At 40.7% G+C, this 27,895-nt stretch overlaps 1 protein-coding gene across 1 annotated transcript in view; it reads left to right on the top strand.

Moving 5' to 3' along the window:
* Positions 1–14,114: 14,114 nt before the first annotated feature.
* The window catches only part of LIN7A (lin-7 homolog A, crumbs cell polarity complex component), a gene marked incomplete at both ends in the record, with an annotated part of 121,280 nt that continues 107,499 nt past the window's right edge, over positions 14,115–27,895 (top strand). The window contains one exon of the mRNA XM_079715154.1: positions 14,115–14,196. Within this exon, the coding sequence (XP_079571280.1) occupies positions 14,115–14,196 (82 nt within the window). The remainder of the gene's footprint in view (positions 14,197–27,895) is intronic.

Here is a 27,895-nt window from a genome sequence, read left to right as displayed (position 1 = left end):
CAAAATAAAGCAAAATGAAACAAAACTCAAACATGGTCTTGTCCATGTTTAGCTTATGCCCTTTAAAAGAATAAGGAGTTTTCACATTTTTCAGTATTGGTTTAACTCTTAGAAACACGCCCAGTGTTGATCAGTGGAACTGGATCTTTTGCCTAAAACCATAGAAAAATTTTAAATGCATTGAACTATGTCTTCATATTAATATATTAGAACTCTAATAGATAACATTCTGGTACAAGATAAGGATTATAAGAATCTCATTTGACTTTGGTAAATGCATTTGTTTGTAATCACAATACTTTCTTTTACTGCTAGATAATAGAAATAATGTATTTAGCCTAAAAATGTCCACCTGTTATCAAGCTGGGAGAATCAACTGCAATTGTCTATATTCATTTTTTATATTTTCTTTTTTTTTTTTTTTTTTTTTGCGGTACGCGGGCCTCTCACCGCTGTGGCCTGTCCCATTGCGGAGCACAGGCTCCGGACGTGCAGGCTCAGCGGCCATGGCTCACAGGCCCAGCCGCTCCGCGGCACGTGGGATCCTCCCGGACGGCGGCACAAACCCGCATCCCCTGCATCGGCAGGCGGACTCTCAACCACTGCGCCACCAGGGAAGCCCGAAAGCCAAATTATTGAAGCAGCATATTTGAAGTCAGAGGTTCTTTGCTTACATAGAAGAAACTACTAGTCATTGAGTAGGTGGATCCCAAAAGAAACTACTAAAAAAGAAAAATGACCTGTCGGATGATAATTAAAATTACCTGGAGGCTTAGCATTGATGATGTACCGCAATCCTTAGCATGCCGGGGAGACATATAGTAAAATACCTCTTTCCTCACAAAATCTATTTTTCAATCATATTACTTGGTCATATTTTCCGAGGAACTATATTTCCAACTCTGTATTGAAAATGGATAGATGAATGGCATTTGCTTTATTTTTTAAATGCCTTGAAAGTCAACTTCACAGACCGTTTCTCTTCAATAACCTAAGGAGTCAAGGGAGGAAAACATTCAGACATGGGATATAAATAATAAGTGAAGAAAATACAAGTATAGAGATGAAGGAAAATTGAAGTGCAGAAGTATAAATGCTGCAGTTTTACCTACACTTTTTCTCCTGAATGATGTTGAATGCAACAATTAACCTGGCTCTAACCTCCACCCACACCTCCCATTGACTCAGTGGGAACTCTTCACAGAGCTGCAATTATGAGCTGCACATAACACAGAATTGTTAACTTGCTCATTTACCATCTCTCCTATTTCCTAAATATATCGTCTCATCTCCTACTATGAAAGTTCCACTGATATCAGATGTGGATACTTTATGTCTCAAGAGCTATAATATTTATATATATCTCATATGAAAATGAAAGATTAAAAATCTCATATCTATGGTTAAAATAGGTCTTTCACACATAGGAATCTCTGTTTTATATGACCACTAGTCTGAATAAAAATGCCAATCACTATGTACTAACACATTATGATGCTGAAAATCTAGGGTGGGAATTTTGTCCGCATAAAGACTTGGGGTAAGGAGAGGAAGAGACCTCCAGCCTGATAATACGATTTCTACAGGCTCAGTAACATGTTCCAGTTTTTTCTCTTCAGGCTTTGTCTCTAATTTTAAAACTGATGTTGATATTAATTAGAATTGACATAAATGACCCAGTATAGGCACCACCATTTAAATCTTTATAACCACTCTCTGTCCTCATCTAGTTCATTTTCCTCAAAGCATTTCAACTGAATGAATGTATTATTATCATTATTTCAAAGCTTACCTTGGAATGAAGAAGTTTTCTCAATAATTCCCTAAAACGTCTCCTGATGAATATCTTATTTTCTATGTAATAGCAGTATTTTCATTATATCCTATCCATAAAAAAATCTCTCATTTTTTCCTGTTATTTTATTGTTCTTTTTATACTACCTGGAGTATAAGGTAAGCTACTACAGTTAGTAGGAGTTCACAAAAGAGCAAAGAGTTTGGGGGGATATATACAGTGACATTTTAGGGAAGATGTGAGGTGTTAAGAAATCTTGAGTCCTCAGAATTTCAAACTTTGGCCACTGCTTACTTTTCCTTTGTATACTAGAGATACTTCTTTAGCTAGAGTCAAAAGCCTTCAAAAAAGTAATGTTGTTTCATATCTTCCATGATGAACAATGAAGAAAATTGCATTGAGTGCTATCCAACCAATCAACCAAGCTACAGTTTGGTGTGAAGACCTGTCTGTGTGACCTCAGATTGGGTCTTTTCTCTTCATATGTGACTAGAACACCACCAGTTGATATGGATAATTTTGACTTTCTGCTACTCTATTTAGAATTTGTAGTCATTTTCCTATAATAAATTTTAATATACTATTTCAAGAAGAACCTCCTCACCTTCCTGCTCAGAAACTTTAATGGCCTTCTGAATAAATTCTAAACTTTTCTGAGTGACTTCCAAAGCCCCCTATGGTACCTGCCATTCCCCTTCCCTACCAGCTTCTTTCTAATCTTCATATTTTGCTACTTCCTTCGCATCTTCCATGTTTCAGTCAAGTTTAACTGTTTCAATAATAACATACATGCCATTGCTTCCTGAGGCATACATTTAAACATTCTGTTCAGTTCAACTGAAAGGTCTATTCAGTTCTGCCTCCACCTAAAAAATCCTTCTGTTTTCAAAGACGCAGCATAAATGACATGTCTTTCATGATGCCTACCATGTTCCATATAATCCTTTGTTCATATATTTTAATGTTGTGGCATTTACCAAGCCCTACCTTATTCTGGAGATAATTATGATGGCTATATGTTACTGTAGGGCAGGGGTCACATTTTATCTATCCTTTTCTTGTGAATCTCCATAGAATATAGTAGAGCAAATATCTTGTACAAATTAAGCAATCAATAAATATAGTGAGCTAATTTTTCATTGTAAAATGCATTTAAAGTGAAGTTTATCTTCTAGGAAAAATGATTATTTTACTCATTCTTTTATTCACTAGTGTTTATTGAGCTCTGGTTTTATGCCAAGCAATGAATATACAGTGGCAAACCAAACATTGACTCTCTGCTTATGAAATTTACAATCTAGTGTTATAGTGTAGTATAAAAAGCACTGAACTGATGGTCACTTGGCTTTCAGTCCGAGCCCTGTTCCTCACTAGCTAGGAAAAGTTGGGCAGATGATTTAATCTCTCTGGATCTCATTTTCCACTATTGGTCAGATTTGATGTTCTTTAACATCCTTACTGGCTCAAAAATATCATTATATTTTATTTTGACTCTGGAGGAATACATTTGGGTGGATGCAACTTGTTCAATAGTATATATGTCAATATCAATGCTGTCTTTTTTTTAGAATTAAGTTGCTTTCTCTCTGTTGGGACCAAATACAGTAAGAGCATGTGTGGGTATTTACTAAGTAATATCAAATAGTCATGAAAAATAGTAATCAGCTTCAAACAAATATTTTAGTAGTCCTAATATAATTTACTAAATGTTAGTAATAAATATAGGACTGGTATGTATTGCTTTAGACAAATGATGACCATATTGAAAAATCCTGGCCAGGAAGTTCCCCAGAGTAATGAGTGTTCCTTCCATTTATGTTCACTCAATCAGGCAGTAATGATGGAAAATATAACTTTCCCAAATCAGTTCTGTGCTTAAGAAGGAACTGAAGATACTAAAGAATGGCTAGTATTTAAACATGCTCAAGTCTCTCCTTAAACACACCATTAACGTTCCATTTTTGGAGAAGTCATTTCTGAATCCCTAAACATTGATTTAGGTTATAGATTCTCACTGTACCATGTACTTCCCTTAATAGCATTTGTAACGATTTTAATTGAGAAGTAATTCCACAGATACCAATAATTCCAGTGTCAGTGGTCTTGATTACTGCTTTATCTTCAGTGCACAGGGCTTGGTGCATAGCAGCCACTTGACATGAAACTATATAATGAATGAATGAATGTATTTTCTTTCTCTCTATCTCTCTCTAACACACACACACACACACACACATACTTCTGAAGCAAATAGCTTTTGTAACTACCAGTAATAAAATTTGCTCTTAAGCTTTAAAAAAATCACCACTAAGTTGATTTTTTAAATATTTGAGGAGTGGAACAGGAAGGAGTAGTGGAGGGAAAAAAAGAGAAGAGCTCATGATGGTGATCACTGTCCCCTAAAAATTGCTGAATACACCCAGCCACCCATTCTCCTCCTAGGAGGCCTTCACCTGTCTTCTCCAGTGATCAGGAAAAGCAAGCACCTTAGATGCTGCCACTGCCTATTAACTGTACTGAAAAACATTATCCCTTGCATTAAAACTATATATCCATCTTTTTAAATATCTCTGTATTACCGAATTGTGATAATGTATGTCAACAATTCATGTGCAGAGTTCAAAACTGACTTCAGTATGGAAATTCAAAAATGAATATTTGTGTGTCCATGCACGCACACACACACACACACACACACACACACACACACACTTAAAGTAGACACCAAATAGAAATTTTTTAAAAACACTAGTAGTCTTTTGGGATAGAGACAATTTTCATGACCTTTTGTAAATACAAATTTGACACAGAGTGTAGTTGCAATAAAGATAAGACCAGTAGAGAGCACTACATGCACTAACATTTAAATATTCTTTTGAATACTAACTAGTAACAACATTTAATGAAAGAATAGTATTTCTCACTTTAAATTTTACTTAGAGTTTTCTCTAATTAGTGAATCAATGTGTTACTTTATTTGAAAAAACAAGGTACTTAAACATCTTCTTGTGTTTTCATTGTGTTCCTATCTCATTTGGTGGAAATAAAACCTTCAATAAAACAAATATCCAAAAGTGGATTTTTTTAGGCTCTTACTTTTTAACTCGCTTTAGACACCGTTAGCTTCTCAGTTGAAAATTGTGGTGATCATCATTGATTTACTGGATTGCTGGATGGTGCTTCATACCACATATTTTGAAGACAAAAATGGTCATCAGTCTATGGCAAATAGTTTTTTTCAATCACTTTGGCATCTTAGGTTCAATTAAATATGACAGTTCTATAGAAAAGAGGTAGCAATTCTCATGGGATAGAATGCCTACAATGAAGCAGGAATAAAATGGCTGCAGGTATGATAATCTGAGAGCATTATCATTGAAAAGGGCCACATTAGTCCTGGGTTATACGGAAGTACACAGTTATAACCGAGTGGAATTTATGCTCATAAAGATGATATAAGCAAGAAAGATTTTCCTTCTTAATGCCGTTTGAGATAGCAAAAACCTAGAAACAACCTGAAAGTTCATCTATAAGAGAAGATTTCAGTGGAATTTTTTGAAGTAGTTAAGAGAGATTTTACATATATAATGTATTGATATGAAAATATCACTAGATAAAATAATCAAGGTGTAAAATATGGTGTATAAGGCTATTTGAGTTTTTAAAAAGATATGTGAACACACATGTATGTGTGTAGATATATATATGTGTATGTACATACAATTTCTGAAAGAAGACACGAAAATCCCTGTTAACATTGGTCACTTGTGGTAAGGTTTTGTAATACCTATCAAGAATTGTTTTCCATGTGCATTGTCTTACACTTAACATTTCAAAACAAAATTCCTCGTTAAAAAGAAAATATATTGGGCTTCCCTGGTGGCGCAGTGGTTGAGAGTCCGCCTGCCGATGCAGGGGACATGGGTTTGTGCCCCGGTCCGGGAAGATCCCACATGCCGTGGAGCGGCTGGGCCCGTGAGCCATGGCCGCTGAACCTGTGCGTCCGGAGCCTGTGCTCCGCAACCGGAGAGGCCACGGCAGTGAGAGGCCCGCGTACCACACAAAAAAAGAAAATATATTAACTACATAAAAGACTTAATAGTTTACTTGCTTGTCCTAGGTTAAAAATGGCAGAGATTTGCTTACTTTCTCCATTTATTTGCAATTGCTTTGATTTGGGGTCTAGACAAAAATATTTGGCTTGATTTGCCACTACTGATCTAGGCAAAATTCGAGGTGACAGGTACCTGATGATATTTAGAGTTAAAACATTTTTCATTTGCCTTATTTTTTTTTTAATTTTTATTCTAGTTAAATCCTCAAGAAGCCAAAATAAAGTCATAATTGTGTTTATTATTCAATTAAATGCTTTGAGCAAGAAGTAAAATTAAGAAATCACTGAAAGAGGAAGTTTCTCAAAGACACTGTATTTCAGGATGCTGTCTTGCATAGCTGCGGACTTAGGGAATGGCACAATAAGGTTATAAGCATCAGAAAGATCCACCTACACGAGCAAGGGGATAAAAATTCATCGAGGACCAGAAAAGCAGGGAAGGCAGAGAAGCAGAGAATGAGGCACTTAGTTTAAGAAAAACATAATTTGACCCCACTGAGAAGTTTTAGGAAAAAGATATTACACTTTATGCTTCAGGTTGAGCCTAAGAAAGATCACATTTAAATGCAAACCGATTAAAATTGTAGTGATATTTGCTTTAATTTAGAGAATTGGAGGATAAAAATAAGAGTTTATAACTCTCTCCTGAATGTGCTGTCCATGCTAATGTTGCATTTTGCTCTCAAACTTGCTAATTACTGGTAGTATGGCCCTCAGCACACCTACAGTAAATTCTGTTACTGCCTCAATTACTGTATTGTGACACAATCTGGGAAGAATTTGAAGATGGCCTTTTCATCTCTTTCTTCCTAATATTCCTAATTAATTCCATTGTTCCAGAATTAGAGAGAAGTAAGTTGGGCAGGATTAAGAAAAGAAATGAAAGTCAGGAACTGAGGTGCTTTTCAAGAGAAAGCCACTTAAACCATATTTTAAATAAAGCTAAAGTTTGAAACAAACAAATAAGCCTTGAACATCCTTAGTGTCCATTTTTAAGGATCAAGCCAATAGAGTTCTCTCATCACCATGATAAGATTCTCTAGTAACACAGGCACCCAATTATGATAATCTTGTCCCTCCTTTTCTTTAGTTCTCATGAAATCCCATAGAAGATCTGGTCCACTTGGTTAGCAATCTTTTGATTCAAAATTGCAAAGAGTAGCTTTCTCCTCAAAGGTGTGACATTTTATTATCCGCACACAGGAAAGAAAATATCTCCAAGTCTCCTCTAAAAGTGAATGTAGGGACTTCCCTGGTGATGCAGTGGTTAAGAATCTGCCTGGCAATGCAGGGGACATGGGTTTGAGCCCCGGTCTGGGAAGATCCCACATGCCGTGGAGCAGCTAAGCCCATGTGCCACAACTCCTGAGACTGCATGCTACAACTATGGAAGCCCGTGCACCTAGAGCCCATGCTCTGCAACAAGAGAAGCCACTGCGATGAGAAGACCTCGCACCACAACGAAGAGTAGCCCCTGCTCGCCGCAACTAGAGAAAGCCCGCACGCAGCAACGAAGACCCAACACAGCCAAAAATAAATAAAATAAATAATTTTAAAATGTATTTTAAAAAATAAAAGGGCTTCCCTGGTGGCGCAGTGGTTGAGAGTCCGCCTGCCGATGCAGGGGACACGGGTTCGTGCCCCGGTCCGGGAAGATCCCACATGCCACAGAGTGGCTAGGCCTGTGAGCCATGGCCGCTGAACCTGTGTGTCCGGAGCCTGTGTTCCACAACGGGAGACGCCACAACAGTGAGAGACCCGCGTAACGCAAAAAAAAATTTTTAAATTTAAAAAATTTTAAAAAAATAAAAAATAAAAGTGAATGTAAACTGCCTCCAGGAAGCATTCAAAGAATCCAGAGGGTTTTTTTTAATTATGTATGCCTTTAACATATACAAATTTATACTATCACTTATTCTTGTTGATACATCATTGTGTAATTCATACTATGCCTTTCCATTGACGCTTCTCTTTCCTTTCCAAATATTTTGTAATTCCTCAGAAATAACATGAATGTCTCCTATTTCTTCTAACTTCATCCCAGGCCCAGCATCCTAGTCAGTACTCCATCAAATACAGGGTAGATATGTTATTTAAAAAAATTTTTGTATCAAACACAATGTGACTTATCTTCTGATCATTCTAATGTTGCCTGCTCCCTGCTGCATGTTTCAACACAACCTTCTATTTTATTTTCCTTGTGGACTTCGTGGTATGATGGCAAATGTTTAACAACTAGCTTTCCTGAGGAAAACACAAAGCTTCCATATGTAGTATTTGCCAATATCCATGGTGTAAACACTCCCACCATGGCCAGTCTAAAGATACCAATGTGATGTCACTAAAAGTGACGTTGGGGCAAGATGCACATAACTGGGTCTCAAGTGTGAACAGGCTTCAGCATATCACTGTTTGTGGTTCTTACTACTACCTAAGATTATCTGATTTATTGTTTATTTGTGTTTTATCTGTTTCCCTTCATAAAATCTAAGCTCCATAAGGAAAGTCACTCCCTCCATGTTTACCACTGAACATAGAGCAGTGTCTGGCATATACAGTAGCAGGTGCATCATAAAGATTTGTTGGATAAAACCATAATTGTAGACTCAAAATTGAGTATATTAAAAAATTTTAAGATGTGATGGTAAAACAAATATTTTTTAAAAACCATTAAAGCTTGTGGGTTCTAAAAGTTCAGAAATATCTCCTGAGTAGATGAGAGAAAGAGATGAGTCCAGTATCACTTTTAAAAATCATTTTATCTTGCCTCTCTTGCATCTATTAGGCTTTCCCAGTGGTGTAACTATGAGGTTGGGATGCATAAAGAAAAAAGGAAAATTGTAAGCTTTGAATTTAAATTTCATTATAAAAGATCAATCATAACTTCTAATTGTGAAAATAGAAAAATGTTCATTTCAAAATGAAACAAAAACATCTTTTTATATTCTATGAATTAAATAGGCATAAATAAAATATACAATTACCAGAAAGACTTTGCACTTATTACATGTGCTATTGCCTATGACAGAATCAGAGCAAACATTAATTATTATATTTATTATTTGCATGATAACTGGTAATGTAAAATAATGCAAATAAGACCCTACAAATGAGGATTATTCAGATTTCAGAATTCTTTCAGAATTTTTAAAAATGTCTTTTGAGGACTTCCCTGGTGGCTCAGTGGTTAAGAATCTGCCTGCCAATGTAGGGGACACGGGTTCGAGCCCTGGTCTGGGAAGATCCCACATGCCGCAGAGCAACTAAGCCCATGCGCCACAATGACTGAGCGTGTGCTCTAGAGCCTGCAAGCCCGCGTGCTGCAACTACTGAAACCCGTGCGCCTACAGCCCGTGCTCCGCAACAAGAGAAGCCACCACATTGAGAAGCCCGCGCACTGCAACAAAGAGTAGCCCCTGCTCAATGCAACCAGAGAAAACCCGTGCACAGCAACGAAGACTCAACACAGCCAAAACTAAGTAAATTAAAATAAATTAAAAAAATTTTTAAAGAAATGAAAAATAATTAAAATTGACATTTTATATTTTTATTTCATCTTCAATTTTCTAACATCCAACACTGAATTAGTAACTTTATTTCATTCTGATGTTAGTAGTTTTTAATGTAGATGCTACAACACAATTTTTTTTCTTAGCCTGGATAGTCTGTACATTTCATTGTATGATGGGCACAAAGCTATTCATGAAAGGTTCATTACATTTCTATTAATTACATTATCTTTCACAACCTGACTCTCAAATGGCCCTGCTTAGGCTTGTTTTTCTTATGCTCCAAATTGAACTGCCTATTTTGCCCAAACGCACCATGTCTGCTCTCCCATCCCTGGCTTTTCTCTCCCGCTTCTCAGAATGCCCTTTTCCCTTATCTCTGTCTTTTGTAATCCTGACATTATTCTAGACTCAATTCAGTCCTCAAATTATTCATTCTCTGCACAGCACATAGTCACTAACTGATCTCTTTCTTGTTTGTTTCTTAGTTTTTTTTATTGTCTTTCTCTCCTGTATAGAACATAAGCCAAGTGAGAACAGGGCCTTTTCTTGTTCACTGCGATATCCCAGTGCCTAGAACAGAGTCTGGGATATAGTAAGTACCGTATTTATTGACTGAACAGACAGATAAGTAGTTATTAAAACAAGTCTAAGATTCAGATATTTTACCATGAACACTCAGTTTAAAAAAGCTCGAAGGAGAGAATAATATAGTAAGATTCTCTATGATTATTCAAAAAAAACCCCAAACCTTTATATTCCAAAGTATAGGTTGGCACTTCATCTTAATCTAGTGCTATTTTGACAAAGCTGTGAGAATTAAAGAAAATAACGTGATATTGTAACTCAGTCAAAAATAATTTCTAACACCCAAGGCTGAAAGAATTCCAGTTCGTAGGTGCTATTTTCCTCATATGAAACTGTGCTTATTATATTCCATTTATAATCTAACTAAACACATTTTCTTGGTATGCTAATGCTTTATTCAAACCTTCTCTTGATTTTGTCATTTAATTCACAAAGATTCAATTAAGTGAAACAGACCTTAATGTAACTTTGAATTTTTTAACAAGAAGAGACTTTATATTCAAAATAGGTAGTCATTTTAATATTAACCTGTATTTATATAAAATGGAACCAGTGTCATAGTTCTTTCCTCCTTTGACCTAAATTTCCTCCATGCATTTCTCTCTTTGAGTAAATCTCAAGCATAACAAAAAAGAGGAAAGATACACACACACACACTCATATATGGAACTCTGAAATAAAAGGCTGAAATCACTAAATCTTGAATAATGCAAGGTGAAGTGTGTTTCTCAGTGGAAAGCACAGGGGCTCTTGAATACAGGTGCTACTATTTTTTTTTAAAAGACATTTACTTTAAAAAAATTTTTTTATTTTATTTATTTTTTGGCTGCATTGGGTCTTTGCTGCTGCATGCAGGCTTTCTCTAGTTGAGGCAAGTGGGGGCTACTCTCCGTTGTGGTGCATGGGCTTCTCATTGTGGCGGCTTCTCTTGTTGCGGAGCACAGGCTGTAGGTGTGTGGGCTTCAGTAGTTGTGGCTCGCGGGCTCTAGAGTGCAGGCTCAGTAGTTGTAGTGCACGGGCTTAGTTGCTCCACAGCATGTGCTATTGCCTATGGCAGAATCAGAGCAAACATTAATCTTCCCGGACCAGGGCTCAAACCCATGTCCCCTGCACTGGCAGGCAGGTTCTTAACCACTGCACCACCAGGGAAGGCCCAGGTGCTACTATTTTTAAGCAAGTTGCTTAACCTCTCTGAGTCTCAGTTTACTTATCTATAAAATGGGATAATAATACCTAATCCTCTGGGCTGAAAAGATAAAGAGAAACCAACCTAGCTCCAAGCCTGGCATATATATAAAGTGTTCAATAAGAATGTCTGAATTAATGAATTTCATCAAAAATAAAGGTGCCACAGAGGTAAATTACTATATATCATTTAATGAAAAATTGCACTGATTGTGTAACCAAATAGCTAAAAGTATAATCACAGGTGTTTTTAACAATTCCCTGATTAATACACAATCAGCAAGGCAACACACATGTGAGTGGATCAAGTATACTGACCTTGATGAAACACTGTGTTTGGTACAGGAGTGGTCCAGGCAGTTACTCAAGAGACTTAAGCATGGTCATAGCTACCAAAGCAATACAGTAGATTAAGGATATTTTCTTATGTTTCTGCATGTCTCAATTAGAAATTCACAAGTGTTATTAGAGACAGTAGTTAGTTATTCATCCTTCATAAAAAACAAAATCTAACAGATAATGAATTGTTTATTATTCATTTTTCACACCTGTGCAGACATAAGCTAAAAGCATTGAACTTGCCACTATTAGAAATAATAACTAACGAATATATGGTGATTTGTGCTTTCTCGTCCTGTCTTTTTCAATCCATACAAAAACCCTACAGAGTCAACACAGAGGGAGAATGGTAGAGTAAATTTTCAATTAGGGAGCTCAAAGCATAAGTCCAGAAACATTCTATTAAACATTTGGTGCTGAGGCTACATCAGGAAACAAAAAGACAAAAAGCCTACCTTCATGGACTTCACAATCTGGGATTTGTATTGAAATCATGGCTTTTAGACTTATGAATCAAGCCACTAAAGTACATATTCACAATACAGGATGTTGTTAAGAACTACATTAGTGGCCAAGGGATTTGTATGTTCTTTTCGTCCTCAGTTATTGAATGAGGTTTGGTATTTTGTGCAAAGCCTTGGAACATACTCTGTTGTTACTGTCCACAATTCAACTTCTGTCTGTTGTTTGATTTAGGGGAGATGAATAATGATAATCCACCAGAATTGTTGCTTCCTCCTGTCTCCCACAGCACTTCCTTTCTACGGTGCTTAGAGCACTTACTGCTCTCATTCTTGCTCAGAGCTTGCTCATATTCTCACAGCCAGCTCATTATTTGTCTCCCAACCCGTACTGAGTACTGTCTAGAAAGTGCCACGTCTCATTAATCTTTGCATGGCTAGCGCCTAGCAGAGTCTTGCCATACAGTTCAGGTGGGATGTATGTTTGTTGTATGAATATATTTGTATATACTTTACTGTTTTCAAAGCACGTACATGTGCATGATCTCATCAGACCCTCACAAAACTCAGTGAGATTGCAGGGAAGAATTAGTTCCCTCATTTTACAGAACCTCAGTGAGATTGAAGATTACAAATGCCCTTGTTTGACAGATGAAGAAACGGGACCAGTGAGAGATTTGATTTCTGAAAAGCACATAGCTAAGACTTGAATTTCCAGACCAGTGTTCTGTCTAAACACTAAATGAAAATATAGGCATGCTGAACTATTATTTTCCGTATGCCTTTAAGGTGTGTTAGGTGTTTGGCCAATCATTTATGACTTTCTCAAATCACTGGTGAAATCTTGTTTGTTAGTTTTTTTTCAAATGTAAACCATGAGATGGGAAAGTTTTCAGAAACCATCCGTATTGTAATCAGAAGACAATGACGTAGATTATATGCAAATCTTTTGCTGTAAAACTGTGTCTGTCTTCAGGAGGATATTGCTAGCCAAAACAATTCTGCTCTGTCATAGGGAAGGTGAGGGAGGCAGCTTTGTCATTTCCAATCCTGAACCCATAGTCATCACCCTTCTGCTTACACAAGATTTCTATATGCCTCTTAATTTCTTGATCAAAAAAATGAGAGTCCCTACAGTGGCAACATAGTGAAAGCAGTCTGTTGGGGTGAAGGGGTCACAGCTAATAGTTGAAGGTTCTAGTAACTGAATCTTGATCAACTGACTCTAAAGTCACCCTTTTAAAAACATCATCTCCCATTAGATTACAGGCTACTGGAAGGCAGGGACAGTATTGAATCCCCAAGTCAGGCCATGGCTTAGTTCAATTCCTGTCACATATGTTAATTAGCAAGTGGCAGCTCTGAGGATCAACCTGGAGGAGTGCTAGGGACATGTTTTTCAAACTTAGTGATAGAAACCTCTCTTTGTGTTTTTAATTGTTTTCTCATTGTGATTTTTAATTTAAAACCATTATTAAGAAGTTTGCTTGTGAGATACGTTATTTTCTAGGCAATATACTCAGGTCCTTAACGGCGGCCTAGTGATGGAACTCTGGCTTTATGTCAGTTATCTCGTGTACTGTTATAAGTCAACATTCCAAAATAAACTTTAACAGAAATTAACAGCAACTACAGTTAAACCCCAACATTTCTGAACTAGAAGCATTTTCCTTCTAGGGGACGGGATTAAAGGGTTGACAAATTCTCTTAATCCGAAAAAAATCATCTCTCCGCCTCCCTCCTCTCTATCCCCTCCCTTTCATTCTTCTCCTTCCCCCAGACGCACGGACACTCTGACCATTTTGTTTGAGTGGAAAGTTGAAAGAAAGCGACACACTAGCTACACGCATCCGGCGCTCCTTGAGGTGGAAGAGCAAAGTTCTAGGGCAGAGCCTTCCTTGCCAGAGCCCGCGATGCTTTCGCTCTCCGGTCCCTGCTCAGCTTCACGCCGCATCTGAAGGTCTGCCCCTCGCGGAACAGTCGCGTCTCCATCTGGCTGCCAACCCACCCAAGCCTTCTCTCCTCCACAACCACCACCTTCCCCCCTTCCCCCCTCCTTTCCGTCTTCCCTCTCCACCCCGCCCCCAATCTCCTCCTCTTTTTCTCACTACAAGCGGTTGCTGATGCTGAAGCTGAGCGTCACTTCGGCTCCCACGGCAGACATGGCGACACTGACAGTGGTCCAGCCGCTCACTCTGGACAGAGGTAAGGGAGCAGCTCACCCGCCAGGCCACTGCGTCCCCTCTGCCTCCCCCTCTGGCGCCGCCAGCTCCCACCGGGACCGCCAGACGTGCTCGGGCAGGGGCAGCAGGGCAGTGTGGAGCAGCGAAGAAGGCTTTCGCGCTGAGAGCAGGATACTTTCTTCCCCTTTTCTCTGCCCGCCACGTCCCCGCTGCCCCCTTCACGCCTCACTCGCCCGGCACAAGGGTGCCTTCCCCGGGCTCTGGCGCCCCCGCCGCCACTCCCAGCCCCTCGCCGGATCGCCTCCGGGCCGCCGGCTTTGTTGGAGCGGAGGCGCGGGGATCGCTCGGCGCCCGCCCGGGGCTCGGGGTTGGTGAGGGGCAGGGAGGAAGCTGGCCGAGCCGGGCGAGGGCGGCTGCAGCCGGAGACCGGGGAAGCCTGGCGAGTGAGCCGCTTGCCAGCCTACGCTGCCGGGGGCCTGGGAGGAAGGAAGTTTGTCCCCGCGCCGGGGGGCGAAGGTCGGTCAGGCTGCGGGTGCCCGGGCAGCCGCCCGGGGGCGGACAAGGCGTACCCCGTGTGACCTGTGCCGGGGCGCACGGCGGCTGGGCTGCCGCGGCGGGGAGCTGCCCTCGGCCGAAAGGGCAACGCGGAGCGCGGGCAGCCGTGCCGGGGCCGGGGGCGCAGCGTCGCGGCAGCCGTGCCCTGCTCTCCCGGGCTTCGCGCTCTGAAGGCGCCAGGGGTCGTGTCTGCCCTCGCCGCCGGCGGCTCTCCGGCAGTGGCAACTCACAGTTTCTCCTGCCCCAGCCAGCCTCGTCCTCTCCCAGCCCTGTGCCACCGCGGTGCCCGGGCTGCGGAAGGCGCAGGGACGCAGCGCAGGCTGGGTTGAAATTCAACTTCTGACCTCCGACCCTGTGCGTCCTGCTCTCCGACTTGACTGGGGAAGAAATGTTTGCTTCCTTCCCAGGCCCTCCCCAAGCCTAAGGACGGAAACCTCCGCTGCGATCTCGGCCTCTCCGGTGCATCCGTGCGGGGTTATACCTGTCCTTTGCGTGTTCGAGTTTCCTTTCTGGCTTCCGACGTCCAGTTATGAATGCGCTGAGTCTCAGGACTCTGCAGCGGAGGACACCTCCTCGTCCTGGTCCGCAGCGGCCGGATTTAGGACCGTGGGCGGCCATTTGGAAATGGTGTGCTCAGATGAAAATGGTTTAGTCCGATGTGCCTCTAAAAATATTCTTTCTAGCGGATTAAACTGGACTATGGGGCAAGGCAAAAGAGCATCCTATTGCGAGTACAGTGAAAAGGCCAGGGCAAACTTAGTGAGGTTTTTAATTTGGAGAGGTTGTGGGTGACTTTAATGTAATCTGTTGGCGCCAGAGAGGATGTTATGTGGTGCCCATAGCAACCTTACTTGGGGTAGGAGTTGAAAGATAAAAAAATAATTGATTTTATGTTGGGAAATGTTGGTTTGCAAGCTAGTGAGTTAATAACAGTAGTTTAAAAGGTCAGAAATCCATTGCATAATCCATGATTTCTCCCCAGGATCATCATCTGCCCTAAGCAGGATAAATCCATTGCCTCTAAAAACCAAACAGATGGCAAGCTATTAGAAATTATGGATTTCCCAAGTATTTCTGTTTTAATGCAATGAGATCTTATATTGTCCCATTCCTAAATCATAGTCTTTAAAGATTCCCAAGTAAAACGACTATGTTAGGAGAGAAAACGAACAAGCAAACAAACTCCAAGAAAATTGCATACCTGAGGAATTTTATATACTACTACTACTAAAAACATTTCACTTTGGGGGGGTCTTACTTTAAATGCCTGGATCAGTTGTGGAGAGGAAGTGCAATCAGACTAAGTTGTATTCTTCTTGTTCACAGCCAGACTGTACCTGTCCTTCCCAGTTGTGATTAGGTTCATGGATTAAGTAGCTCAAGAGGCAAGGGTGGGTGAGACAGTGAATGTATCTGAATAAATTCACCAGCAGCTCGCTGCGAGGTCTGTAGTTTACAGATGGTGGGTTACTGGCATCATTACTGTGCATGAAGTCAATACATATTAATAATTTCCCCTATACATTATTAAAATATAATTAACTGATTAATTACATCATTAAATTGATGAAATAAACTGATAAAAATTTTCCTACAAAAAATAAAAATCTCTTAAAAGAGAGAGCCCAATAATACTTATCTGGCTCCTAGCTGTAACTCTGATACTCACTTTGGAGTAGTTGGTTAGCCTCTTTGGGCATGTTTTCCTCTATGGCACATAAGGAGTTTGGATTAAATGATTCTGCCACTGTGCAGCTTTAACAGTCTAGAATTCAACGAATTAAAATTAGGACTCAGTTTCCGGTCACCTACTGGAAGATTTTGCAGATCACTTCCTCTCCCACCCCTTCCAGGTGTCCTGTGACGTGCTCTGAGGTCACCCACTACTTTGGCCTCATCAAAGCATTTCTCAAACTCAGCTGCATCTATCTCCTCATTGAACGGAACTCCTTGAGGGAAGAGACCATTTCTAAATTCATCTTTGTATTCTCAGTGCCTGCCATAGTCCCTGATCACAGTAGAAGATCAAAAATTAATGTAAATTAGTGTAAAGGAACTAAGGATTGTAACAACTTACGCGCCGTTAAAATATAAGGTTTTCATAGTGAACAGAGGTACAGCTCATAGATTCACAACATTTGTTTTTGTTTGTTTGTTTTTGTTTTTGCGGTACGCGGGCCTCTCACTGTTGTGGCCTCTCCCGTTGCGGAGCACAGGCTCCGGACGCACAGGCTCAGCGGCCATGGCTCACGGGCCTAGCCGCTCCGCGGCATGTGGGATCTTCCCAGACCGGGGCACGAACCCGTGTCCCCTGCATCGGCAGGCGGACTCTCAACCACTGCGCCACCAGGGAAGCCCGATTCACAACATTTTGACCCTGGAAAGAATGGCAGGGAGAACATCGGCCAGTGGTTCTTAAACTTTCTTTCCCCCCATGCACTTGACAGATTTCCATCAGCAACCATAGCTCACTTATCTGTGATTATTAACCAAGGGGGATTGTGGCAGGTGAGCACAGGAGAAAAGGAAAGAAGACACTGCATAAAGCCTCCTAAGGGCATCTCATCAAGCAAACCCAAATACATAATCCGTATGTATTCTGCTGGCTCTTTTCTAGCATCTTCATTTTTCAAATGAAAAACATGAAAGAAGCAATGATAAGAGATGTTTTCAAGGTTACTCTACTAGTTAGTGGGAGATTTTATGCTAAAATCTAATTTTTCTTGTTTGATGCCCTTTGGCATTATCAACAGATTCATCTGGAATCTTCAGGTCGGAGGTTTTAAGCAAACAAATCAAAGCTATGGCTTGAAATTAAGATTGATCCCTCCCAGAATTCAAAAGATATTATCTGAAAGTAAGAAGCTCAGAAGTCTGCGCTAGTTTCCTGGCTCTTGTCTGGGAAGCAAGCCTTAGCTGGAACCAGCCTGGCCCCGAAAGGACAAACAGGGTGGCTTCAGGTTTTCACTGCTCTGTGTACATCCTAAACTCTTTTCCATCTGCCATTAAGACCTCAGATTAACTCTGTGGGGGCTTATGTGTGGCTGTGGTCACAGCAGCTTCCTGTTCACGCTGGTCCCAGTCCTTAGGATTGCCTATTGAGTGCCTACAGCAAGTCAGACCCTACTGTGGGATTGCTATATACTGGTGAGCTAAACAGACTACCACATAGTCTTCATGGTAATTAGAGCTTAAGGAGGGAAAGAAATTACACACACATGCACACACACACACACTCATTCAAACCATTCATTAATTCAATAAATATTCATTTATCACCTGCTATATACGAGATGCTACAGGAATGCCAGAGACAAAGTTTCTGCTTTTATGGTCCTTAAGAGTCTAGTGGGGAAAACATAATAAGTTAGGAATTCATTCATTCACTCAACAAATTATTGAGTGTCAGCCTTACGGCAAGCACTGTTTTAAGCAATATGGTGGTCCTAATGAACAAAGTAGATAAAGCCTAATGGAGTTTACATACTAATGAGAGAACCACACACTGAACACATAGGTATACAACTATAAGTGCTAGTGAGAAAAAGTAAGACAATCAAAGAGAGTGATGGGCTGCTGTTTGAAACATGATAGTCAAGGAAGACCCTTTCCTCCGAGTTGGTGACATTGGAGAAGAGACCCGATGGAAGTGAGGAAGCAAACTTTGCAGATATCTGGAAGAATGTGCTCTGGAGAAGGACCTCACGTGTGTATCCTGGGAGCATCAAGAAAGTCAGTGCGCAAATGTGAGCACAGGGACGAGTGGCAAAAAGTGGGATTTGTGAGTTGGTGGCCAGGGGCCAGATGATATAAGTTATAATCACGATTTTAGATTAGTTGAAAATAGGAAGTGCTCTGAAAACAATAAACATGACAGGAGGATAGAGAATAATGGGGAAGGACCTATTTAGATGGTGTTGGTCGAAGAAGGCTCACTGAGAAAGTAAAATTTAATCTGAGTTCTGGTGTATTAATAAGACCCTTAGGAAAAGCATTATGGATAGAGGGAAGAATACACAAAAAAGCAGTTGCACATGTAAAGCTTGGCTACCATCCCATTAATACCTCCATAACCAAGCAAATGATTGAAAAGAAAAATTACCAAGAAATAACAACACTCTAAGTATGCATCTGGGGTAGATATTTGGTTATAAGTATACCAAGAAAATCTCAACTTTTTGCTTCTTACTGCTAGACTAAAACACTATATATTTAGATTTTCAAAGATACCTTTTTTTAAAATTAATTAATTTATTTTTGGCTGCGTTGGGTCTTCATTGCTGCGTGTGGGCTTTTCTCTAGTTGTGGCAAGCGGGGGCTACTCTTCTTTGCAGTGTGCAGGCTTCTCATTGTGGTGGCTTCTCTTATGGAGGAGCACGGGCTCTAGGCACATGGGCCTCAGTAGTTGTGGCTCGTGGGCTTCAGTAGTTGTGGCTCATGGGCTCTAGAGTGTAGGCTCAGTAGTTGTGGCTCACAGGCTTAGTTGCTCCGTGGCATGTGGGATCTTCCTGGACCAGTGCTCGAACCTGTGTCCCCTGCATTGGCAGGCGGATTCTCAACCACTGCACCACCAGGGAAGCCCCAAAGATATCTTGAGCATTGTAATTTACATGTCACTATGCATAGATCTACATGTTGAACCCAAGTGGTCATTATATGAGATATATTCATTTTCAGTGTAATATTTTATATTAGACTGTGATGTAGAAAGTAACTGTAATTTACCCTTGTGGCAAAGAGAAGATGCTGATAAGGAGATTAGTGTGGAATCATCTCTTCCAGAATTTAAAATATTCAGTGCAATTCTTCCCTACACCTTTGCCCGGATTTTAATCTCTACAACCAGGAATGACCTTCAGCTAAAATCAAGGGAACAAGGCAGGGTGCAATCCATGATACTTTTTTTTTTTTATTTTTTTTATTTTTTTTTTATTTTTTGCTTTATCACAAATTTAATCAGTTATATGTATACATATGTTCCCATATCCCCTCCCTTTTGCGTCTCCCTCCCACCCTCCCTATCCCACCCCTCCAGGCGGTCACAAAGCACCGAGCTGATCTCCCCATGATACTTAATACCATTATAATGAAGAACATAAAAATACTTCACTATATTAAAAAATGCATGGATTTAGGAACTTTCCTTCAGTCCAGTAGCTCCAACTCTCCTTCACTTTCCATCTCAAGGTCAGAAAAGATAATACAATGGAATTCTCCAAAATGTTACTTCTGCTTATCTTTTTGCCCTGATTTTAAGCAGAATGGCTTTTTAAAAAATCATGACTTATAAGGAAGTCTTTACATGACTTATAAAGAAGACTGACAAAATCAATTCTTGGAGAAAAATGGATAATTAAAATAATTTCTATGAGTAATTGAAATTGTGTAACTTTAGGGGCTTCCCTGGTGGTGCAGTGGTTAAGAATCCACCTGCCTAATGCAGAGGACACGGGTTCGAGCCCTGGTCCGGGAAGATCCCACATGCCGCGGAGCAATTAAGCCCGTGCGCCACAACTACTGAGCCTGCGCTCTAGAGCCTGTGTGCCACAGCTACTGAGCTCTCGTGCCACAACTACTGAAGCCCACACGCCTAGAGCCTGTGCTCCACAATAAGAGAAGCCACTGCAGTGAGAAGCCTGTGCACCACAAAGAAGAGTAGCCCCTGCTCGCCGCAACCAGAGAAAGCCCGCACACAGCAATGAAGACCCAACACAGCCAAAAATAAAAATAAAATAAATAAATTTATTTAAAAAAAAGAAATTGTTGGGCTTCCCTGGTGGCGCAGTGGTTGGGAATCCGCCTGCCGATGCAGGGGACACGAGTTCGTGCCCCGGTCTGGGAAGATCCCACATGCTGCGGAGCGGCTGGGCCCCGTGAGCCATGGCCGCTGAGTCTGCGCGTCCGGAGCCTGTGCTCCGCGGCGGGAGAGGCCACAACAGTGAGAGGCCCGCGTACCGCAAAAAAAAAAAAAAGAAGTGTACTCAACAGTTGACTGGGGAAAATATAACCAAGAGTGACTTTTTGACTCTTGTTTAGTGCTGTTTAATTGTGAAGCATCACATGATGCTGAGAGAGGCATACACATGCCAGTCAGGGGTGTGAGCGCTGGATCCAGACGTCTGGGTTCAAATCCTACCTATGCCTGCCTCTTCCTTAGCTCTGTAACCTTGGCCTGTTAATATCTTCTCTCTGTCCTTTACTTTGCATCTATAAAATTGAAAATAATAATAGTTTCTGTCTCTTAAGATTACTGTAAAAATTAACTAAGAAAACATATGCAAGTGCTTAGAACGCTGCCAAGTCCATAGTAAGTGCTCAACACTGATTATTCCCCATCCCTCCTCCCCAGGGCATGTGTTTTTCCCAGTGCAGTACATGAAAAGTGCGCAGGCTTTGGATTTAGACAGAATGGATTTGAATTGCAGTTCTGCCACTTACTATCTGTGGAAGCTTAGAATACTGCTTACTCTCTCCACATTCTGCTTCTTTCATTCTTAATATAGAAATAATGACACCCACTTTATGTGGTGATACATAGGCTACAGGCTGTGGTTACATAGGCTTGCAAGGCTAAGGTTCTTCCTTAGCCTTGCAAGGAAAAGAGAATGAGCATCTACCATGTGGCAGGTACCGAGTCAAAGGCTAGGGGTAGAGCGCGCAGTCCAGGGAAGACAGACATGAAACATAATTTATGGTAACATAGTTTGAGTATTATAGTAACAGCTCACACATATTGAGCATTTACTATACGCCAGGCATTGTGCTTAGAGTTTTTCATATTTCATTTCAGTTAGTCCTGAAAACAAACCTCTGAGGCACACGCTATTAGTATTTTGAAGATGTGGGGATTGAGGCAGAAAGAGGCTAAATAAAGGGATTGGAACTCAGTCTGGTTTATATTGAGACCTTGAGTTTAATCACTATGCTACGCTGTGGAGAGCAAGTACATAGGTCTGTAACAGGGTCTGTAACAAGACTTGAGGGACTTGGACTGGTAAGGGATGGCAAACGCAGAGGTGCTTGCAAAGGCTTCAAAGAGCAGACAGACTGGTAGGAGGCACCACCAGGACGGTATGTTGTTCAGACAAAAAGGAGAGAATTTTATTCAATGCTTATAAAAAGGGGTATATACTAATGCTGGTAAAGACTAATTTAAGTGATGTATTTTAAAAGTCTAGCACAATTATTTGAAAATAGCAGGTGTTTAATAAATGGTTGTGCTTATTATTAATCATGTTTATTACCTTCTTGGTACAAAAGATCAAAATACCCAAATATGGAATTATAAGAAAGTCTAGCAAGATTCTGTTCCTTCTTTCCATGCTGTGCCAGTGAACCAAGAGATTATGACTGTGACATTTAGATTATCTTTCAGTGATCTGTCATGCGCAGATAAAACTCCTTCATATACTTGGAATTTTGACAGGCTCACAGAGAGAGTTGAAAAAGTGATAATAGGGCCCCAAGTCGCTTGCTGTACAGTCTTTGCTGTTAAGTGAGACAAGTGCAGCACAACCTGAGTTCCAGGCATGAAGAGAAAGTTGTGACTTCTGTTTTTTCTTCAAGATTGGCTCTAAATGGCCTGAAGGACATAAACACACTCTGCTTACCCACGATCTTTAAAATATATGCCTTGAGGTTTTAACATGTGTTTCAGTGGCCCACGCCATGCTGTATTTGCCTAGCATTAAATGTGGGAGAGATGATCCATCTAAGTAAACTGATCTCGGAGAGGCAGCAGTGAGTGGTGGCATGAAGCAAGATCTTAATTCCCTGCCCAGGAATTGAACCCGGGTAGCCTGTATGAAAACCAGGAATCCGGGCTTCCCTGGTGGCGCAGTGGTTGAGAGTCCGCCTGCCGATGCAGGGGACACGGGTTCGTGCCCCGGTCCAGGAAGATCCCACATGCCGCGGAGCGGCTGGGCCCGTGAGCCATGGCTGCTGAGCCTGCGTGAGAGGCCACAACAGTGAGAGGCCTGCGTACCGCAAAAAAAACAAAACAAAACAAAAAGACAACCAGGAATCCTAGCCACCAGACCCTCCTGGCTCTTGCCCCTAGTGAAAAATACATTTCTCACGGAGGCAAAAACTGTAAAAACACATACAAAGTTTATTATTGGAGACATAGCACAACAACAAGTGGGAGAGCACACAGAGAAACGGTTGGTTTAGTTAAGATAGAAGCAAGGCAGAGATGCACACCCGGAGAGGAAGGTGTGGGCGTCCTCCCTAATGAGGAGGAGTGCAGGAAAGAGGCAGTGAAGTCATCTATATAGGGCAGTTCTTCCAGGTCTTTGTTTACCTTTGGCCAATTATCTGGTTTCTTTTTCCACACCTGCCCTAGGACTTTCCCCAACATGTGTGCACAACTTTTTTCCAAGATGGATCACAGCCCAGAGACCTATGGGACGGCCTTAGCATCACAAAGTATGGGGTGGTGCCCCCTCCTTTTTGACCCCCAAGGAGCCTTTCTGTGCATGTACAATGTTTCCCTTGCCCTAAGGATGGGAAATGTATGACCTCCTGATCTTTTAACAGCATTTAGTCCCTCTCTGTCCCTGCCATAAAAGTGTCCAATGTCCAGTTATCTACCCTATGCCTGTTGCTGTTTCTTATATCGAAGTGCAGATCTCGAAATATAGAGAAGAGTCCGGTCATAAATATGTAGTCCGGAGCCCGTTTTTCTCTTGCCTCAGGAAGTATAAACAGGGGGCTGGTAATGAAAGTGCGGCCTGGAGACCATCTTCTTCTCACCCCAGGAAGTGTGAACAGGCCAGTTGTAGATGTCCAGCCTGGAGCCCACCTATCTCCTGCCTCAAAACCTTACAGATAACTGAAAATTAATTAATGGTTAATTTTTAACCTTTTTTTTTTTTTTTTTTTTTTTTTTTTTTTTTGCGGTACGCGGGCCTCTCACTGCTGTGGCCTCTCCCGTTGCGGAGCACAGGCTCCGGACGCTCAGGCTCAGCAGCCATGGCTCACGGGCTCAGCTGATCCGCGGCATGTGGGATCTTCCCGGACCGGGGCACGAACCCACGTCCCCTGCATCGGCAGGCGGACTCCCAACCACTGCATCACCAGGGAAGCCCAATTTTTAACCATTTTTAACCTGAAAATATAGGATTCATTTTCTTTCCTTCTCTGATATAGTATATGTTCTCTAGAAAATGGAGGTTTTGTAAAAGAATAGTGGAAGATAAAACAAGTAAGGCAGGACAACAATGCATATTACTAACGGAATGATGAGATATTTATGTGGCTAGCTCACAGGGAAATTCTGCATCACTCCAGCTTCTCAGACCTGTTTTAGTTAGTTGAGTTTGACAGATACATGCCTCTGGATAAATAAGGTATTCTGGATCATGTAGACACTCATTTCTTCTGATGACACACATTTTCCAAGTATTGACAGTTTGGCTTCCAAATGATAACTTTGAATAGCAAAGTATTAAGATTGTGTATATGCTATGGACTGAATGTTTTTGTCTCTCCCTTCCCCATTCATATGTTGAAATCCTAACCCCCAATGTGATTTGGAGGTGGAGGCTTTAGGCAGGAATTAGGGTTAGATGAGGTCATGAGGGTGGGGCTGATGATGAGATTAGTGCCCTTATAGGAAGAGACTAGAGCTCTCTCTTCGCCCTGTGAGTACACATCCAGAGGGCAGATGGCTGCAAGCTGGGAAGGGACTTTCACCAGAAACTGAACCTGCCGGCACCTTGATCTTGAACTTTCCAGTCTCTAGAACTGTGAGAAATAAAGGTCTGTTTTTGAAGCCACTTAGGTTATGGTACTTTGTTATAGCAATTTAAGCTAAGACAGTATAGCAATCATCATATGATCTTAGCCTCGGCAATCCTCTATCCTAAGTAGTTGGACAAATTAGCTATAGGCAAGATAAGTTGTACACAGATACACATTAAAGTATACCTAATTTCCTGCTTAGTTTCATTTTTTTCCCTGTGTGAGTTTTGAAATCTTTGTCTTACATGTACTAACAAGTTTTCAGAGCCTCTTCTCTTGGATTGTTCTCCATTATTTTCAAATACATTGAATTATTTAAATACATTTAATTATTTTTTTCTTAGCAGTTTCTCCTGGATATTTTTCGAGATGAAATTTTCTATTTGTAAATTACGCATTTTCCAAATGTAAAGGAGCTGTATCTAATCATTTGTCTTACATTCAAACAATACTTTACTGATCTAATATTGATGTAGGCCTTTGCTGATTTTGCTGTCTTTCTTTTAATGTTTGTATTGTGGGGGGGGGGTGTTGGCTAGGGTCGACAGTGTGTATCTTTAACTTATCACGGCCTTCCTTAAAATAATATACTTCCAACTGCTGCCTCTTGTCTTTTGTGCTATTGTGAAATCTATGCTATAAATGCATAATTCATTGCTACTAATTGTGCTTTAAACCAGGGCTCACAAGTTATAACCCCCAAACCAAATCCAGCCTGAGAGCTAAGAATGTTTTTTTCATTATTTTAAATGGTTGGAAAACTCAAAAAGAGAAATATTTTGTGACAATGAAATATTTTAATACAATGAAAATTGTATTAAATTCAAATTTCCATATTTATAAGTAAAGTTTTATTGGAACATAGCCATGCTTATTGATTTACATGTTATCTATGGCTGCTTTCAGGCTACTTTCAGGCTACAGTGGCAGAGGTGAGTAATTTCAGAGACAGAGACCATTTGGTCTGTAAAGCTTCAGCTATTTACTCTCAGACTCTTTACAGAAAATGCCTGCCAACCTCTGCTTTTAGAGCATTAAAGAAATGGAAAAGAGAGAATGGCTTTTACATCTGCATTCAGTTGAACCATTTGAGTTGCTTGACCCTCAGCTTGCAGTCTTCCTTGTACACCCGTGTCCCAGCTGATTCTTGCTCTTTGCTCTTATATTCCCCCAGGGGTAGACTACTGTTGCTCTTTTCTTGGTACTTACTAGCCTGGTGGTGGGGGACACAGGAGCTTCTCTGTTGTCCTGGCCCAGCCTTGGTCTCAGGAAGACCCTGTGCCTGAGTCTCAAGGATGGGCCTTTCTCAATGATCCTGCCTCTTCCTGGTCTACCAGACTAAACTCTGCCTTCATCCTTGGAGGGTCTTGGTGGGAGAGCTCCTTGCCCCTTCCTCAGTGGTAGGGGGCCTCTAATAGTATTGGTATTGGATCCTGGAATTAACACTGTTTCCTGCTTCCCTCTCCCTCTACCTTGGCATACAGGTGTTTTTCTTTTATTTGTCTCCCAGGTGTAACAGGTTTTTACCTTTACTCTTAACTCTGATCCATTCTTTCTCACGAGCTCCCAGTAAAAGTTTGTAAAACTTGCCCGTATTTGCCACTCCCAGAGGTTTTATATTGTCCTGGTAGCTCACATTTGGACTTTCATCAATCAGTGAAACACTTTAGCTGAATTCTTCTTACCCATTTGTGTGGCACCCAGTGTCTCTTCTGCCCATGCTGTGCCACAGATGAGTGAGCCTGTGCTGGGTGTGAGCCTGGCTCACCTCCCCTCTCTGCTTGGATGGGTTTCTATACTCTTCAAGTTTCCTATACTATTACAGTTTTGCAAAGTTAACTTATCCTATGTGAGCTAAAATTCACACTAACCTAACTGAGTAAGAAATTGTGTTCCCAGTTGGGAAGACAGACTTTGAAAGCATTTTTGCAGCCTGGTTAATTTTTGGTATTTATTTGCACATCTGAGCAACTGTTTGGTTAGGCAGACTGTCTTTAGGTTGTTGCTCATATTTCAAATTAAAATCCAATTTTAGAGACTAATTTGAGTGAATCTGTAATATGGCAGACTGAGCTAACACAGAACCTCTCCCATTACAAACATCAAGATGTGCCACATAAAATCTAACAATTAAACTCTCTACAGCTTAGAATGCAAGTGAGAAAGCATCATCTCCAGGTGCCAGGAATGAAAGGGGAAATGAAGGCTGGAATGGTCGTGGTATCGCGCTGACATCTTGGTACAAGCGGACGGAGGGAGATGAAGGGGATGCCAAGTGGTCCCAGACTGAGAAATAAGCCCCATGGCTGGGGACAAAGCAGGAACTGAGGGTGACGTGTTAGATCTTCATTATACCCATACCCTAAACTGCATTGCTTAGCTTGGAGTCTGAATATATACCACTGAGCTGGTTCGGGAAACTTTTTCTCAAGGAACTTACATAAAACGAGTCCTAGCCTAGGACAGACTAGAGGAAGTAAAATGAAAGCACTCTTAAGAAGCATTCAGCTACATCACCGGTTTCTCATAGAACAAACAATCCCTGCCAAAGGTGAGCTCACAAATAAACATTAGAAATGAATGAGAAGGAGATAGAACATTCGAGTGAGTCAGTGCTGACAACAAACCAGGGGGTTAGTGAGCCCTGTGTTTTGGGCAGAAGGAACAGAAATTCAGAGAGAAAAAGAAAGATATGTCTGGAAAACTAAAAGAACTCGATATAGAAGAAATCAGAAAGAGACTATAAGCATATTTATAATGATTTTAAAATGCACTTTAAAAATAGAAACTATAAGGAGAGAACATGACACTGAAAAAATAAGTAAATTTGAAAAAGATTCCTGAAAAATATGAGAAAAGAATGCTAAAAGAAGATTTTTTTAAAATAAAATGACATTAAATTATATTAAAGTTTTGAAAAACTTGAGAACTTCTACTTATAAGACTTTTTTTGTTTTGTATTCACATACAGGAAAATAATTAGCACCATTTTCACTTTATCTGATACTAAGGGCTTATATTAGAAATGACTGTGGAACCTGAAAGGAAGCTCTTCTTGGTTAAGTATCAAAACAGCCAGGAACTGGGGGTAAGGCTTGTGTTTGGTTTTCATTTTCTGAGATATTAATCTGATCATGTCATTCCTTGCATTAAACTCTTTAGTGGCTTCCCATCTTCCAATATTTTAAATATATCTTAATATGTTCTTAATTTTATTAACTGACCATATGCCAAAAGTTATGTATGTGTAGCCTTTCCCCTACTTATGTCCCAAATACCTAGAACCCAGCCTGGCACATTGCAGGTGTTTAATAAATATTTGTTAAATAAACAAAGTCAGGATCTTGGCAATGTTGTTCTCTTTGTGGGGAGAACTCTTCCCTTCCTCTTCCTCCTGTTTCTTGGCAAATTCCTACTTGTCT

The sequence above is a fragment of the Hyperoodon ampullatus genome (assembly GCF_949752795.1).
Source record: "Hyperoodon ampullatus genome assembly, chromosome: 11".
Lineage (NCBI taxonomy): Eukaryota > Metazoa > Chordata > Mammalia > Artiodactyla > Ziphiidae > Hyperoodon > Hyperoodon ampullatus.
Note: the sequence above shows the minus strand (reverse complement) of the source record. Positions and strands in the feature narration are given on the sequence as shown.